The sequence below is a fragment of the Nuphar pumila genome, chromosome 15 (assembly GCF_984573655.1).
Source record: "Nuphar pumila chromosome 15, dmNupPumi1.hap1.1, whole genome shotgun sequence".
Lineage (NCBI taxonomy): Eukaryota > Viridiplantae > Streptophyta > Magnoliopsida > Nymphaeales > Nymphaeaceae > Nuphar > Nuphar pumila.
The window spans coordinates 35361928-35379540 of NC_143263.1; the positions used below are offsets into that span (position 1 = coordinate 35361928).

At 39.2% G+C, this 17613-nt stretch overlaps 1 protein-coding gene across 2 annotated transcripts in view; it reads right to left on the reverse strand.

Moving 5' to 3' along the window:
• Positions 1 to 10103, reverse strand: part of LOC149815115 (uncharacterized) — a 65005-nt gene extending 54902 nt beyond the window's left edge. Inside the window, exons 1-3 of one of the 2 annotated variants that reach the window (XM_089989170.1) lie at positions 9981 to 10103; positions 9394 to 9476; positions 9188 to 9299 (exon numbers count right to left, since the gene is read on the reverse strand). In XM_089989170.1, the coding sequence (XP_089845296.1) occupies positions 9188 to 9299; positions 9394 to 9476; positions 9981 to 10009 (224 nt within the window). In that variant the 5' untranslated portion in view covers positions 10010 to 10103. Of the gene's footprint in view, positions 1 to 9187; positions 9300 to 9393; positions 9477 to 9692; positions 9771 to 9980 lie in introns of those variants that run through there. The other variant, XM_089989172.1, reaches the window with a different exon arrangement.
• Between the last annotated feature and the right edge of the window lie 7510 nt (positions 10104 to 17613).

Sequence of the window (17613 nt, forward strand, 5' to 3'; positions counted from 1 at the left end):
GTATGTAGGTGACTTGCTTTTGCTGACAAACTAGCGATTATGTTTGATGATATTGCTTGATATACTTATGTCGCCTGGAGAAAAGGAAAGAGATATTCAGCTTATATGCTACACCTATATGATGCCAATTGTTTGTGTTTAGATTTTATTTAAATTGGATGTATGCTGCCCATAATATGGTTAATTCTATGATAGGTTGATAGTGATATTCATGCATGACAGTTATCAGGTCTGTTTCTGTATTTCATATATTTGGGTTTGATGAACAGATTTATTATGGGGTTTGTGTATCAGCACCATGTAAATGTTTCTTTAAACCCTGAGCTTTGGATAATGATCCGATCAGGTTGATCGAACCTTGTGTACATTAAGATAATTGTGCAAACTGTATTTTCTTTCCTGAAAATCTATGTCCTTTCAACATGATTGGTTGATATGTGTTGGCTGGACTGAATTGACTATATTTCTAGCTAGGGGGGGGGGGGCGGGTCTGCGATTGGTAAGCCCGACTAACTTCCCTAGCATATGGCAAAGCTTACACTTCTGCCTGTAATTGTGTAAAGGTCGTTTTGCATTTCATAATACTAGTTGTGAAATCTGGAATGTGCGCATGTCTCGGTTATTGATGTTTCTTCTTGAGCATGTATGCTTGATGGATATGTGAAAGTTTACATATACACTCACACACTCAAAAGAAATGTGCATTGGTTAATACACGTATATGATGTAGTTACCACACATATAATGAAAATGCATATGATTGAGTAATTACATGCATATGGTTGGGTTATGTTTGCATGAGTACACATGCTTTTGGCTCTTTGGCCTAGTGTTACGAATGAAACACTCATTTGGTTTTATTATGCGGTGCATCGATGGCTTAAATGAACCATCACCGGCCTGGAGAGTCGTGGGTTTGGTTTTCTTTCTCATATGTTTTTAACTACATCACTAAAACCACATAAGATGGTTTGGCACATTACTACACTTTTCTACTGGTTTATACGAGCTGGAGTCCCGAAAGGGCCCCCGCAAGGGAGGATGCGGGTTTTCACTTTACTTTTGCATATGGTGTTGCAAACTTAAAGAATTAACTTTAATACAAATATAATAAAAACATTGTAATATACATTCTGGATATCTCATCTTGAGTATGAGAATCTTAGAGATCCGGTTTTGGGGAGACTGTGAGGATACAAAAAACTCTATGTGTTGTAAAATGGTCCCTTGAACCCGATATTAAGGTTTTTTCTCCTGACCACGGTTTTAGGGAGAGTCCGCCACTTTACCCGAGAGTGGTGTGTTTGACACAGCTGTTGTTATGGTACCAAGGAAGTGGCACATGTGGGCGTGGGGTGTCCCTTGTATCCCCAGCATTAGATGTGGAGGTCTAATGTTCCGAAGGTGATTCGGTCGAGGGCTAAGTTGGAACCCAGTAATAAAATACAAATTGTGTGTTAAGCTACCCTGGGAACCTACTTGACCTCGAGGATTGTACTCGTTTGGTGTATCCGCGGGCAACGGTAATTAAAAAGAGGAACTTAAAGCTTCGTGCATTTAATAGGGCATGCATATGGAAAGATGGAACTTAAATGAAAGATAACAGAAGAAATCATGCATTGCACATAATCATGCATTTTCCTGTTATGCATTAGATCATGCATGTTTGAATCATTCTCCATATTATGACATGATTAAGTGGTAGCATATGATTTACTTCTTGAAATCATGTTGCAAGGTTTGGTTATTTAGTTCTCGATATATGGTACTGTTTTACTGTTCTTGACTGGTGAGCATATGTAATTGTTGGTATGTATGGATATTTGAATGCTGCAAATTTTATATCTGCACTCACTCGAATCATTGCATGAAATCTTATTCATGTTCTTTGTCTCACCTGGTTTCTTTAGAAGTAGATGTTCTCAGAATTTCGGTTCTGACACCCTACTTTGTTGGTTTTTCACAATACATGGTGAACAGTAAGGCTGAACTGAACTGGCTACTGGAAATGGACGAGAGTCATACTTGGGCTTGTCAGCTTCAACAGGGGACATAGTGGCTCTTTCTTTTGTCTTAGTTCTTCTTGCTTCTTTTCAGTTGTCGCTTTATTTTCAGTTGAATAAAACCTTGTCTTTGAAATTTACTCTTACTCATAAATAAAGAAATTTGTTTGGTTCTTATGGATGATGGTTGCAACTTCGTTTGTGGTGATTGGGCTATCCAATGAAAATTAGAACTGTGAGGACCCCAGATCTCTGGGAAGGTTTCCGCCTTGAAAAAAAAAATATTCTGCATTTTCAAAGGGTATGGATTGAGGTCGTACAAGGCTTTTAAAAGTTTAAGAGATTTTTCTTTTTCAATGTCAAATCCCGACGGAGGATCCATATAGACTTTTTCATTTAGTTTTCCATAAAAAAAAAATATTTTTAACATTTAATTGGTATATAGGTCATTTTTTGGTTGACGCAACGACTATTAGAGTCCTAACACTAGTCATTTTAGCTATTGGTGCAAAGGTCTCCTTATAGTCAATTTCATATTCTTGTATATTTTAGATACTAACCTCGCTTTATATCTCGCTAAAGTTCCATCACTCTTGGTTTTAACTTTAAAAATTCATCGACATCCAATAGGTTTCTTGTTTAGAGGTAGCTTAACTACCTCCTGAGTTTTCACTTTACTAAGAACATCTAGTTCTATATTCATGGCTTCAATCCAATAAGAACATTTTTACCTTCATTATAGTGTGAAGGCTTATGATCTAAATGTAAAGTTATTAAGCAAGTCCTATAATTAGGAGATAATGTTTCATAAGAAACAAACCTATTTGGTGGAATAGATTCTCTACTAAATCTTCTAAGAGGAGTTTCTTCTATAGATTCATTATATTGAGAAAATTTTTCTAAGGCACTAATAGGATTATTTTGCTCACGCTGGGTATAAACTTGAATATTTTTAGAAGAATTATCAATGATGTCATCACTACTTGGTGATGTTCCAATATCAGAATATTCATGATTTATATCATCTATAACTTCATAATGATTCAAAGAATGATCATTAGCATGTATATCTTTCCTTGGGGAGAGATCATACAAAAACATATAGTCAATTTCCTCCTTATCATATTTATTCTTAAAAACCATTTTCATCTTCTAAGAATGTCATGTCTTTAGAAACATAAAGTTTGTTATTTTTGAAATCAAAGCATCTATATCTTTTTTTATTTTCACCATATCCAATGAAAACACATTCAATTGCTTTTAGAAGTAACTTATCTCTTTTGTGTAAAAGCACAAAACATTTACAACCAAAAATTCGTAAACGATTGAAGTCGGGTGTTATTTTAAAAAAAAATCATAAGGAGAGATTTTTCAAAGTAGATGATGGCATTCGATTTATTAAACACCTTCGGCCCCAAAAAAAATTAGAATATTTTTAGAAATAAGTAATATTCTAGCAATTTCTACTATATGCCTATGTTTTCTTTCTGCTAGCCCATTTTGTTGTGGTGTCCTAGGGCAAGATCTTTGATGGCAAATTCCATTTAGTTTAATTTTGAAAATCATTAGATAGATATTCTTCACCTGAATCCAATCTAAGAATAGATATATTGCTTTGAAATTAATTTTGAACTTTCATGTAAAATTCTTTAAAGAAGAAGAAAACTTCCAACTAAAGATTAAGAAAGTAAACCTGTACATACCTAGTAAATTCATTAATAAAAGTCACATAATATGAGTAACCACCTTTAGACATAAAAAAGGACCCCACACATCCGAGTGCACCAATTCAAAAGGTCTCGTTGAGACAAAGGTTCTATTTGGAAATGGAATAGATTTCATTTTTTCAAGAACACAATATATGCAAGTCATATCTTTTTCATTACAAAATTTGTTCCCAAAAATAAAAAGATATATTTTAGAATAGCTTGGATGTCCAAGTCTTTTATGCCAAGTTTCAATACCCTTATCATGGACATAAGTACAAAAATAGTTTAAGGAAGAGACAAATAGTCCATAAAGTAAAGATCCCCTTCCTATGGCCTTGCCCAGTCCACTTTCCAGACCGAAGATCATGCACAAAGCAACCATTAGATGAGAAAGATATTTCACATCCATGGTCGGTAATTTGAAAAACGAAAAAAATGTTTAAATTTAGTTTGGGAACAACTCTAACTTTTGAAACAAAAAAATTTTGAGAATTTTTAGAATCTAATATCCCTATAACCTTCTTCTTCCTTCTTGGGAATTGATTATTCAACGGAAGCATCCTTATACTTAAAGTTCAATTTAACTTTGAGCAAGCGGTTGCAAGAGCATATTTCTTGCAAGAAAATGTGATGACCACCAAATAAGGTGAAATAATTGTCCAAGACTATTATAGTTCTCTAAATCCCCTATAGGATGAAATAGCACTCTTAGAGCCTAAGTGGGTTGTAATTAAAGACATGGAATTTAGGCAAAAACAAATAGAACAAGAAAAAAAAATTCAATTTCTATTTGGGCTTCATCCCGAATAAACATCCTATTGATAAGAACAAATGAACAAAAGGTCTGAAAGGGTGCAACATCCTATTGATAGATGGGTAAGTTATGAAAATTTCAGCATGGATCACTAATTTTTTTAGCTATTGTATCTCAACATGAAGAGCCACGATCATACAACCAGGCCTCAAAATCCAACAAATGGATTGAGCCTATGAATAAAGAAATACAGGCTTTACATGAATATAGGACATGAAATATTGTAAAAAGACATGTTGGAAAGAATGTAGTTGGATCAAAATGGGTTTTTAAAATAAAATATAAACCAAATGGCAGCATAAAGAGATAGAAGGCAAGGTTGGTTGCAAAGGGGTTTACTCAAGAACATGGGTTGGACCAGTATTATTAAAAGTGTGACACGCCTAAAGGCAAGGGGCGTTGTGCCTTGAGGTGCAAGCATAAGGCGCAAAAGCCCTGAGGCGCACGCCTCATACGCCTTGAGGCGTACGCCTCAGGGCGAGGCACGCCTCAAGGTGAGGCGTACGCGCCTCACCTTGTTTTGGTCAGATGGGGTCGCTATCCAAATCTACTGCAACGGCGAGCTCTGAAATGTCGACACCATAGGAAACATCGGCAATGGCCTCATCATTTTGAGTGTAGGGAACGATATACGGATCTAGGCAATAGCTTCACCTCAAAATTAGAAGAAAAAATAAGAAAAAACAGAAAAAGAGAGGGAGCGAAACGCTTACCTTTATCGTCAGGAAGTTTTGCGGCCTCGGACCCGAAATTTTCTGGCGAATTCACTGTGAAGAGGAAGAGGAGGAGGATGAAGGAAGCAAAGAAGAGTCTGGAGAAAGAGCGATCATCGATTCCCTCCATTTCCTTCACTGACTCCCGGCCTTCTTCATGTGAATCGAGCAACGGAGAGAAGGAAAAAACTTTCTTCCTTTTTTATCTTGCTTTGGAGATCAGAAGGGACAGCAACGAACTTGGTATGGGCGAAGAGACTACAAAAGGATAGGGATTCGGGATTTGGGATTGTTATAAAGAATGAAGAAAATAAGATTAAATAATGGAAATTAGGGATTGGAAGCCTTCGACTTGCAAACAAAATCTGTTTATAAAATTTTCAGTCAGAGGAAGAAAGCGTACGTAACCATGAGTTATGGTGATGGAGACGTTGCGGTCCACAGGAAAGGGGGGCAGATCAGGTCATGTTGAACATGAGCGTTTTTGCTCATGCGGACATCGCGGTCGTCTGTTTGCATTCGATGAATGCCGCGTGGTTTTTGTTGACTTTTGAGCTTTTTAAAATGCAAATCGGATGGCCACGATGTCAGCATGAGCAAAAATGTTCATGTTCAGCATGACCCGATCTGCTCCCCTTATTAGACTATCCAGTTAAGCGGGTTTGGTTTATAATGGATCCAAGGTCCAACCAGATATAAGTTAATCGAGTCCATGTCCAAGTCCAGGCACAAATGAAATATATACATGAGGGAAAATGTTTGCTATCCTTTGTTGGTTCCAAACCCCTTAGTTAAAGCTCATGCGGCGAAGGTCGTGTTGGCCAAATATGATTCCATGGATGTGTTCAACATAGTCAAAATAATAAGAATAGACTCTTATATATTATATTTTAATGTAAAAATTATGATTTTTTAAAAAAAATGAGGCTTACGCCTCGCCTCAGATTTTGGTGGAGCGCCTCGCTATGCCTCAACACTTTTCACAACACTGGGTTGGACTATGAAGAGACATGCAGTCCAATAGTGAAGATGGGAACTATCAAAATAGTTTTTCATTTGCAGTAGATCATGGCTGGGATTTAAGTCAACTGGATGATAAAAATGTGTTCTTGCACGTAGACCTCAAAGAGAAGGTGCATATGGAGCAACCATAAGGGTATAATGAGAAAGATCCAGCAAGGTATGTGTATAGATGGAACAAAGCTATATACAGGCTAAAACAAGCTTCTTGATCATGGTTTGAGAGTTTTTCTCTTGAAATTCAGTAGCATGGTTTTTGAAGACCTCATTTAGATCATTCCCTGTTCATCTACAAAGGTGATAAATAGATTACAATATTGTTCATTTATGTTGATGATATCATAGTTGCAACAAAATCCCAAAAACATATTGTTGTTGTCAAGAGTGTGTGAAATAGAAGATTCAAAATAAAAGACTTGGGAGATCTCAAATATCTTTTGGGTGTTGAAGTTGATAGCAGAAAAGACTCATTAGTATTGACACAGCATAAGTATACCATTGATCTACTCAATCAAGCTGGAATGAAAGATTGCAAACTGATATTTACTCCAAGTGTCTTGCAGCAAAAACTTGGACGTGATGAATGAGACATTTTCAATGATCCTACAAGATATAAAAGTATTGTAGGTAAGCTTTAATATCTCACTTTTACCTGTTCTCACATTGTTTATGCAACCAATCAAGTTTCTCAGTTTATGCATTGTCCTCGTGTTACGCTTCAATATCTCACTTTTACCCGTTCTCACATTGTTTATGCAGTCAATCAAGTTTCTCAGTTTATGCATTGTCCTCGTGTGCATCACGTTGAGGCTGTCAAAAGAATTCTTAGATATCTGAAAGGCACTCTTGGCGATGGGCTTTGTTATCGAAGAAATGATAGAAATTAAGATGTTTTAACAGTTATGGTATTTTTTAAGGTTATTTGGGCAGGGGATCCGAATGAAATAAGGTGTCTCTGGCTATTGTGTTTTTACTGAAAAAACTTAGTTTCATGGAGCAGTAAAAAAACAAATGCCAGTGGCTCGATCAAGTATTGAAGCTGAATACAGGTCAATGATGGCAGCATCATCTGAAATAATTTGGATTAGATATCTATTGTCTGATTTATATCAACAGATGTGAAGTTCTACCTATTTTATGATAATCAAAGTGTAATCAAGATATCTCTCAATCTTATTCAGCATGGAAGAACGAAACATACAGAGATAGATCAACACTTTATTAGAAGCAAAATTGAAAGTGGAGAAATTTCTACTCAATTTGTTGGGATGCAGGATCAACTTGCAGATTTGTTCACAAAAGGATTGGGCAAGGAATGGTTTTGGCACTTAAAGAGCAAGTTGTTTATGGTTCTTACCATGCACAACTTGAGGGAGGGAATTGAGACGTGATCTATTAGATCTAGATCCAGATCCAAAGTTTGTCTAATATCTCAGACTTATTATAATGTACCATGTTCAGCTTGACTGTATTACCCCTCTTAGTTGTATTGTCTCTTGTATATTAATTAGAGGTATTTTTGTCATGTAAAATACATAATGTTCTAAAGTAACCCACAACCCTAATGAGGTGTTTAGAGAATCATTTGTTGCAGCCTCTTTCTTCATCCTCTCTTTCTTCTCTACAAAGTGATTTATGGTGCAGATCTTATACAAAGTTCTTCAAGAACCTATCGTGCGAAAAACTTGTGAAATAGACAATGTTCTTTCATCAAGCACTGTGCTGTGGAAAGCTAAGAAAGATCATTAGGCTTAAACTAAGAGAAAAAAATATAAAAGAAACTGGCACTTCTAATTTTTGGTTGCAAAAAACAAGAAAAACATGCCAAAGAATAAAAGAACATAAAATAGAACAAAATGACTGAACCATCCTAAAGTGAATTATTAATAATTGTAAACCCAGAAGTAGATCTCAAAAGCATGTTGGACAGCATAGGACAGGTAAAAAGGGATCCTCGTGACCTCCAAAAATGTGTTCTAAAAATGTAAAATGAACTGATGTTTTCAAAGTGCTGAGAGATGCCCAATGACCTCCAGCATCTTACAATTCGTCACATCTATTTTATCAGGCACCTAGAACCATATTTGACAATCATATGTTGGTATATCTTCTCTTTGCACACTGGTTCAATTTCTGACTAATGTACTTTCATGATACATAATATACAAGGACTAAAAATCTCACGGCACAAACCCTATAGAAATTGTAAAGTTCTTGGTCTGACTCAGTATCAATGGATTTCAGTCCCATCAAAGCAATGCATTGCACTGCAATTTCTTCTGTCTCTTTTTCTGATTTTATTCTAGACATGATTCCACTTTGGGTCCAGAAACTACTAAACACATTTATTTTTTCATTATTATTTACATATTTATCTATCTATTCACTTTCATGCGCAAATCTGAAATCTTTTGTCCGTTAACCATGCTAAAATCTCAACAGGTCTGATCACGACCTTCATAGGTCACATCAAACAAATATGTGCATGACTGTATGGAATCACCAGACCCAGGTGGCTCTGGTTGTGATATCAGAAATGCAGCTCCAAGGTAAGGCCATGATACAACTAAACCAAGCAAGACGCCAATTTTAAGCAACTAGATGCAGATGGATCTGGTTGTGATAAGCAGTCGGGACTCTACACAGCTTGCATATATCAGGAATGACTATTTTGGAGGCGGACGAGCCTTTAATTTTGTAGCCAAAATTGATAGAAACACCTGATTCTTGCTAGTTTCCTCGATAATCAACCTGCAAAAAGTTAGAAAACGCAACATGCCAAAGAATAAAAGAACATATACAACAAAATGACTTAACCATCATCCTAAAGTATGCATGTTATAGAGAAGCAGGAAAAGTACTTTCTGAATCAACCAATAATGAAAGGAGAAGTAGAAAAGATGGGGAACCAAGTTCTGCAAAGCATACCTTAAGCCATTGTCACCAAGGCCGTGAAGCCAAACAATGGTTGCCTGATGCTTGCCTTTGGGCCTAACGACATGGGTCCTTCCAAATTCAAAAGACCTTGCACCCCTGCTCCCTACAACACAAACTCACCCATATAAAATCTCCACCACCAACAAAAAAATAAAAACAAGGCAAATTCAACCAAGCAACAGACGGGTCGAGCCAACCAGAACCCACAGAACTGCTTCCGAAGCTCATCTTGGGCGATAGAGAACACGATACTGCTGCTACGATCGATCGGAAACACGTACTGCAACAACCAAGAACCAAGTTCACATATTTATAAATACCCATTTGACAAAATCGTATAAACCCAGTGAATCAGAATCCTCTAAGGGCGTAGACAAAAAAAATGCTACCAACAAGTGAAAGAATGAATAAATGAATGAACGATCTCCACCCCATAAAGCAACAACCCCAAATAGATACAGAAACCAAGTAACAATAAGAAAAAAAAGGGCAATACTTAGAATCGATACCCACACTATTCTTCAACAAGAATAGTAATCCTCCTCTAGAACAATCCTCCCTTTGGCTCTGTATCCAAAATTTTGACAAGACCCAATATTGAGAGAGAGAGAGAGAGAGGGAAATGGGAGACTTTGATATCAAAGAGTGATCGGGAAAGAATCAGACAGAGTGGTGGGAATGGGAATGTGATTTGTGAGTTTCTTCTATTGATAAAAAAAGATGATTGGTTATTTACATCATCAAGCAGTGAAAACAGAAAAAGAAAATGAGAAAACAGGCCAACCTGGTGAAGTTGTGGAGCCCCAAAAGCATTCAAGCTTTTTGCTCCACTTTCTCCCCCCCGCGCCCCCGCCTCTTCAGGTCTTTTGCACTGCCTTGGGAGATTCCCACTTTATCATGAGAAAAAGTTTGCTCCCTTTCCCAAGAATCCCTTTCAAATTTACCAATCACCACCTACCCATCTTATCATATGACTTTGCTCATTCCAAATGCTTTACTAGACTGGACCAGATAGGTTCGCACTTCACATGACCGGATGTCATGTATAGATTTATGATAAGATTATATGTTTTTTATGGAAACATAGGACATAAACATGTGTTTTAAATATTTCATATACAAATAAAATATATAATTCCAAAATGCTTAAGAATATGATTATTTATAATAAAGTACATAAAAATCATTTAAGTACGCAAATAGTGACAAACATAAACCAATGTCACAAAGGCACGATCATAAGGATACTAATCGTGTCATTCTTGTATAATTTTTTTTCACAAATAGTATGGAATAGAAAACACGACACAAGATCGAATTAAAGCATCCTTATGACCAGGGTTGTCAACGGGTCGGATCTAAGCATTACAGAATCCTACTAATTGGATCCGATCTAATTGGATTCAGATGGAAAAAGATTAAACTGAATCCGGATCCAACTGGTCTAAAATCTGATATTCACACTGAATCGGTCTCACATCTTAGTAGGAATTGGGTTTTAATTGGATTCGGATTTCAATGAAAAGTTAATATTGAATCTGAATCCGATTTTTAATTGGATCAGATTTAGCTCCCTAATCTGTCTCGAATTTGGTTTCCGGTCGGATCTCGGGTTACATCCGGACATAAGAATGAACCAACTCAGCCTTTTACATCAATAAAGTTACCATTTACAGCTGGGTCAAACCAGAGAGCTGGTTAAGTTGCACTATCATAACCAAGAGTAGGTACCCGCAAAAAAAGGCACTCGTTTGCATCTGGGGAACCCTTAGCCGAATTGGAGACATGTCATAATAAGTGTACTTGTTTGAAATTGTTTCAATTCAACATAATTGTGGAGGTCCTTTTCCGTGGAGCCATAGGGGAATGTAAGCGCATCCTGACATGTACATTGTACAACATATCATTGTGTCGATGAAAAAGCTTGGCTACACTCGTGGGTTACAAACCTACAATTATAGATCACTATTTTAGTTTTTTTTTTATATATCACACCCTTCAATGTGATTACATGTTTGTTTGAGTAAAAAGCAGGCCCTCAAGCAAAACATGTAAACTGTTATGAATCAAGATTTTCATGGGTTTTTTTTGCAAATCTAATCCTTGCATTTGCCATGGTTCATTTGATTGAAATAGACTATTGGATCATCATAATCGGATCAAGAAATGTGATTTTTTTATAGTTGAATATTTACAAAAATTTTAAATCATTGATTTTCAAGCCTTAAAAGATTCTTCTTATAAGTCCTAATGCGATGATCCAAAAGTATGTTTCTATAAAACCAAGCATCTATATCACATCGATATGGTAAATTTAAAAAAAAAATAAAAAACCTCTGAAAATCTGGATGCATACCAATTTACATATTTTACTAGTTTACTTATTTCAGTTACCCATATATATATATATATATATATATATATATATAGAGAGAGAGAGAGAGAGAGAGAGATTTGTGAGTTGAAAATGTTAGAAGAAAAATAAGCAAAAAAAAAACAGAAGAAAAAAAATAACCACATACAAAAACAAAGATTTTATGTGGTTCGGCAAGAATTACTTACGTCCATAACCACATTGACCAAAAAAAACAAAAGAGCAAAAATAACTACATACAAATATAGATAAGGATGTCCCCTTAAACAAGAGGAGTCTACAAATTTTACATAGAGTCTACTAGTGTTGCCAGATATAATAATGAGTCTAAGGTAAAATTACATAACTACCCTCCAAACAAAATTGTCTCGAGGCTAATGCCCTCAAACTCTCACCTTACGGGCAGGGGAGCCGACCCCCTGCAAATCCAATTAAATCCGCAACAATTATGGATTATATCCAGGTAGAAAATTGGTTCTATACTCCTCCAATAATCTCCCACTTTGAGACCGATTTTCTTTCAATAACCACACCTTATGACTTCTCTCCTCATGTAATCCAGAATCTTAGTACGACTCTTCTAACTACTATCCATGAAGACCAACTGAGGTTGTGTATAACCTCAATTTTCTATAGTAATTGTCTTGGTTAACATGTCTATTGGATTTTTAGATCCACGTATCTTCTTAAGTGATAGTGCTCCATTAGCCAACAAATCACGAATAAAATGATATTTTATCTAAATATGCTTCGTTCTAGCATGGAATGTTGAATTATTTGCCAAATCAATCGCACTTTGACTGTTATAGAAAATGTCATTAATGATCTTATGTCTGCCAAGCTCTTCCAAAAAATTCTTCAACCAAACCATCTTCCTATTAGCTTCAGTAACAACATATTCAACTTCAGTGGTGAAAAGAGCCACGATCTTATGCAATTGAAAGACTCATCTTATAGTAGTGCCACCCAAAGTATATAAATAACTTGTGGTGCTTTAACGATTGTCAACATCACCACCTAAAATTGCATCAAAAAAGCCTTGCAAATCATATCACATTTGTTAAGATAAAGTGTCATGTTTGTGGTACCTCTCAAGTAATGAATGATCCATTTCTCAGTTTTTCAATATTGCTTCCCTAGATATGTCATGTACCTACTCATAACTCCCATTGCTTGAGTTATGTCATGTTTCATACAAACCATAGTATACATCAAGATGCTAATTGTTGAAACATATATAACTTTGGACATATATTTATAGTCTTCATCTGACTTGGGTGACTGCTATTTCGATAATTTAAAATGATTAGACAAAGGAGTACTTACGAGTTTTGTATCTTGTATATAAAACCTACTTAACATTTTTTTAATATAATCTGCTTGAGACAACTTTAAAGCGCCAGCTTCTCGATCCTGAAAAATTCTCATACATCCCAAGTATTTTCTTTGCAACTATAACGCCGTGAAAAAAAAATCGTGTCGGATACGTGTGAGACACGTGTCAATGTCGGTTCGTCATGTCAGGCCCGGATTCGAGCTGGACCCGAGCCCGAACTCGAACTCGGCTTCTTGATCGTTCGAGAAGCTTGTGACTTTAATAAGTCACACGCGTCTCGGGCGAGGGGCAGAACCCCTCGCCCCTTCTCTCTCCTCTTCTCTGCCCCCCTCACGTTGCCACCGACGATCAGAGACGCCGGTGAACGATTCTGTTCGGTCGCCTCCCCTCTGAGTTACGACGACCCAGTTATTCTCTTAGTGGCCTTCAACAGCCGACAACCTCAGCCACCTCTTCGCCTCCCCCTTGTTGTCTCCTATGTCGCAGGACGCCGGCGACTCAGCCGCCGACCACCACTGCCACCAACGACGCAACCCCCCCCCTCTCTGTTGTTCCTCCCTGCAGTCATCGAGCGTCGGCGACTCGCCGTCGATCGCCACTCGTCTCCTCTCTTCTCTGGCTCCCTCTGTCAGTCTGAGGGCGCGCGTCGGTGACTCCGAGAGCCTCCTCTCCTCCCTTCGTTCCTTCTTGCCTGTTGAAGGAGGTCTTGTCACCGCCATCGCCTTCGCCTGAGTCATTTTTGGACTCCCTCGTGGCCGTGGTCCCCTAAGGTAAACCCTCCTCTCTCTTTCTCCTTTGTGTAGGGTTGATTGACAGGGGGTTAAAACCCCCCTGCCTCCCTTTTTGTTGTAGGTCGATAGGGGGTTGAGCCCCCTGTCGTTGACTCTTCTTGGCAGTGGGTTTCACCCCCTGTCACTCTTTCCTTATTTCTCGATAGGGGGTGGGGTCCCCCTACCTTTGTGATTGTTTCCCGGTAGGAGGCGAGCCCCCCTGCACTTTTATCGCTTTCTGGTAGGGGGAGAAGCTCCCCCTGCCCTCCGTTGCTTCTTGGCAGGGAGATCGGCCCCCTGCCTCTTGCGTTTTGACGATAGGGGGCTCTATCCCCTTGCCATTCCTTTTGTCGGTAGGGGGCTCTGTCCCCCTGCCATTTGCTCTGTCGACAGGGGGTTCCTCCTCCCCTGTCGACAGGGGGTTCCTCCCCCCCTGCCCCTTTTTGTGCTTTTGGGAAGGGGGCAAGGCTCCCTCTGCTCTTGATGTCCCAGCAGGGGGCGGAGCCCCCTCTGCTCTCTTGTTCCTTCTTGGCAGGGGGTTCTGTCCCTCTACCTCTTGCGTTTTGCCGGCAGGGGGCGAGGCCCTTTTGTCTTCTGCGTTTTGCCGGCAGGGGGCGAAACCCCTTTGCTTTCCTGTTTTCGAGCAGGGGCTTGCGCCCTGCATTTCATTGTTCTTCGGCAAGAGGCTTTGCCCCCTTGCCTTGTTCTTGCTGCCAGCAGGGGGCTGCACCCCTGTCTCGTGTTTTGACAGGGGGTGTTTCCCTCCTGCCTTGTTGCGACAGGTGTGGCAGGGAGCCTCTGCTCTCTCCTCTGCCTTTCTTTGTTCTGGCAGACAGGGAGCTTATGCTCCTTGCCTCTGCTGTTGTTGCCAAGCAGGGCTGAGGCCCCTGCCTCTAGCACCCTTGTATGTAGGATATAGAAGCTCTTGCCTCTGCCTCCTGCAGGCAGAGGGCCTTGCTGTGTTAGTTGCTTATCGTTTATATTATGGCGTATACTAACGTTTTAAGCTCTTCAGGTTGAACGGTGTATCTTGCTCACCCTCTGTGGCTCGAGCTCTTGTTTGCCTACGCTGCATGCGTAAAAGGACCCACAACCCCTTAAGGACAATGAACTGATAAATGCTAAAATAAGAAAGATAACTAAAAGAGGATGATATATGTATACATATAATATATATACGTATGTCTTTACCTTCAAGAATGCGGTTTCGCGATCCTTGCCCTCTTTACTTTCTCGCATTTTCCTTTTTGTTGCCGTCGCGCTATATGTGCCTAGTCTTTTCATTCATGTCTTTACATTTCATGTCTTTTAACTCAAGGACGCGGTTTCGCGATCCTTGTGCTCTCTACTTTCTCGCACTTTACTTTCCAGTTGCCCCGCGCTTTGCGCCATGACATTTACTTGCTTATGTCTGCCTTGTCCTCCAGGATGCAAATCCTGGTCCTTCTTTACGTTCATGCACTTTACTTTCTTGCATTTACCTGTTGCTCTACGCTTTATGCGCCATGACCTTGCTTCTTGCTTTACTCTTCGTACTTTACTTTCCTATGATGTTGTGCTTGCTCTTGCACTTACCTTTTGCATGTGTTCGTCATTACCTTGTTGTTGTCCTTCGTGCATGTATTCTTATCTTTGTCGTATGCTTCTTTATGTGCTTACGCTTATCGATCTATTGAGGTGCAACCTCATGCCTCGTGAGTCAACCTTTACACTTACGTAGTCAGTATAGGATCTCTTACCTCATGAGTTGCGTGCGTAGTTGCCTTCTTGTGCGTTTCGATGATCGATGTATGATCTCATACCTCTTGTGTAGTTCTAGCGTTCTACCATCGAGGTGCAGCTTCGCCCATCGAGTCTTGCCTCTTGATTTGCCATTGTATTGGTATGTGCACGGGTTTGCCCCTTGTCAGCTTGCACTTCCTGAGTGTAGCTTCGAGTGTATAGTGTATATCGTTTTACTTGTCTTAAAGGTCATGACACACACTTATGCACTTCGGTTCTCCAAAGATGATGGTCTTAGGTACAAACCTACTTTTAAAGATGTATAGCTTGGAAAGCAGAGATAGCGGCCGGATCTCCCAAATCGATGTATTTGGGATAGATGTGTTACAACCTTAGTTCACCTATTCGATACGACTCAGATAGCCTTTTTTAGAAGTCTGTGCACGAGTAGGGCGGGGATCCTAGCGAGGTACTTGCGCCATCGCTAGATCGGCGTTACCTCGCCTCTGATACGAGATTTAGTTTCTAGGTTTTCTGGTTCAACCAAGATTGTAGCGCCTTCCTTCCTTCGTGAAGGTATTGTTGGATCTCTTACGAGGGATCCATGTTCCTCCTCTTGTAGTTGTACCCTTAGTCACGTACGATATGTTTAGACTACGAAGAGTAGGACAAAAGGTCTATAGTAACCTCTAAGCGTGTATTGACACATTAAGCTAAATCCTGCTATTGACACGATAAGTTGGAACTTGAATGAGTTCACTGTAGGCTTCTGTAAAGCAGAAGTGTTGGGATTTCTTGCGAGAGATCCATACCCCTCTCATCGTGGTTGTACTTTTGAACATGTACGTTGCGTACTACGATGAGAGGTCTATGTCTGCCTCGAACATGCAATGGCATGTGTTTGAGATCACAAGAGTGATGTTTCTACCCTCACTACGGATTGGCCCTTTTCATCGTTGTTGTACATTTGAATAGGTATGTTGCGTACTGCGGTGAGTAAGATAAGAAGTATGTGGTTGCCTCGAACGCGCAATGACGTGCATAATTCACTTAAATAATAATCATACGCCTTCACAGGCAAGATGCTCGATTGGGTTGAAAGACCAGAGCATGTAGAATGGGACAACGGTTAAGAAACCCTCCGTCGTGCTCATTCGGGATGGTTCATCAAAAGAGAGCATGGATGGTACAAAACTCCGATGGACAGTCATTAATGACAATCTCGGGCAAAGATCCAACCTTCCCCAGTCATTAGAGGTTAGAGGAAATCCTTCAGGCCACTTCTGCAGAAGTTCGGATGCGCATCCATTGGGCCTTTGTTTGCCTTTGGGGATTTACTCTCTTGGTCACTGGCCGTCCTCTTAGGAAGCGGACTCAGTCAGTCATTTGGGGTATAATAAAATACATAGCATAATGGACCCCCGAATCAATCTCGGTTGTTTTTACGTTTTGCCTTATGCGTACTCACAACGACCTGCTCAATAATGAGACAAGATATAACTTACACACATGATCATGAGATATGTGTGTTGTAACATGCATTGCTTGCTTGTTTGTTAGCTTGGTAGTTCGGTACGCTAATCATTGAGCTATGTACGCCTGTCGAGGCGTTACTCTAGTTGGTTAAACTGCTTGCGCAGTTCTGCTATGTAATGACTAGCTTCTCATACTAGTCAATTACTTATAATACTAGCATTATGCTAGTTATTGCATATTGTGATATGACTGCTACATGATTGCTTATCATAGCTACTTGCCAATAGACAGAACCATATAATGGTACTTGTGTGTATTACGAGTGTTGTTATGAATATTTGTCTTATGCAATTGCCTTGCTTGACTGTGGGATAGAGTTAGTTACTCTTTACCTTTAGAATATGTGGGACTGCTATAATTGCTTGTTTAGCACTATGATCCTTCATGCTCTTGTATTTAGCTGTTTGCTTTATTAGAGTTTTGCTTACTCTACAACACATTTGGTTAGATCTACTAGTCTTGCTTGTTCCTGCTTGAGCTAGTGTTTATCTTACTTATTGCAGCTTTTGTTCTTTCTTGTCCTTTGCACCCCTACTAGTCTGTTGTAAGACTGACCCATTCCATGGGCAGGTGGTGGACAGGTTGAGATAGCTTGCGATGACGCGATGCATTCAAGGCAATGCCCTTTCCTGACGTTGCGCTCCTGGGGACTCTTTTGATAGATGCGGTATAAGGTTTT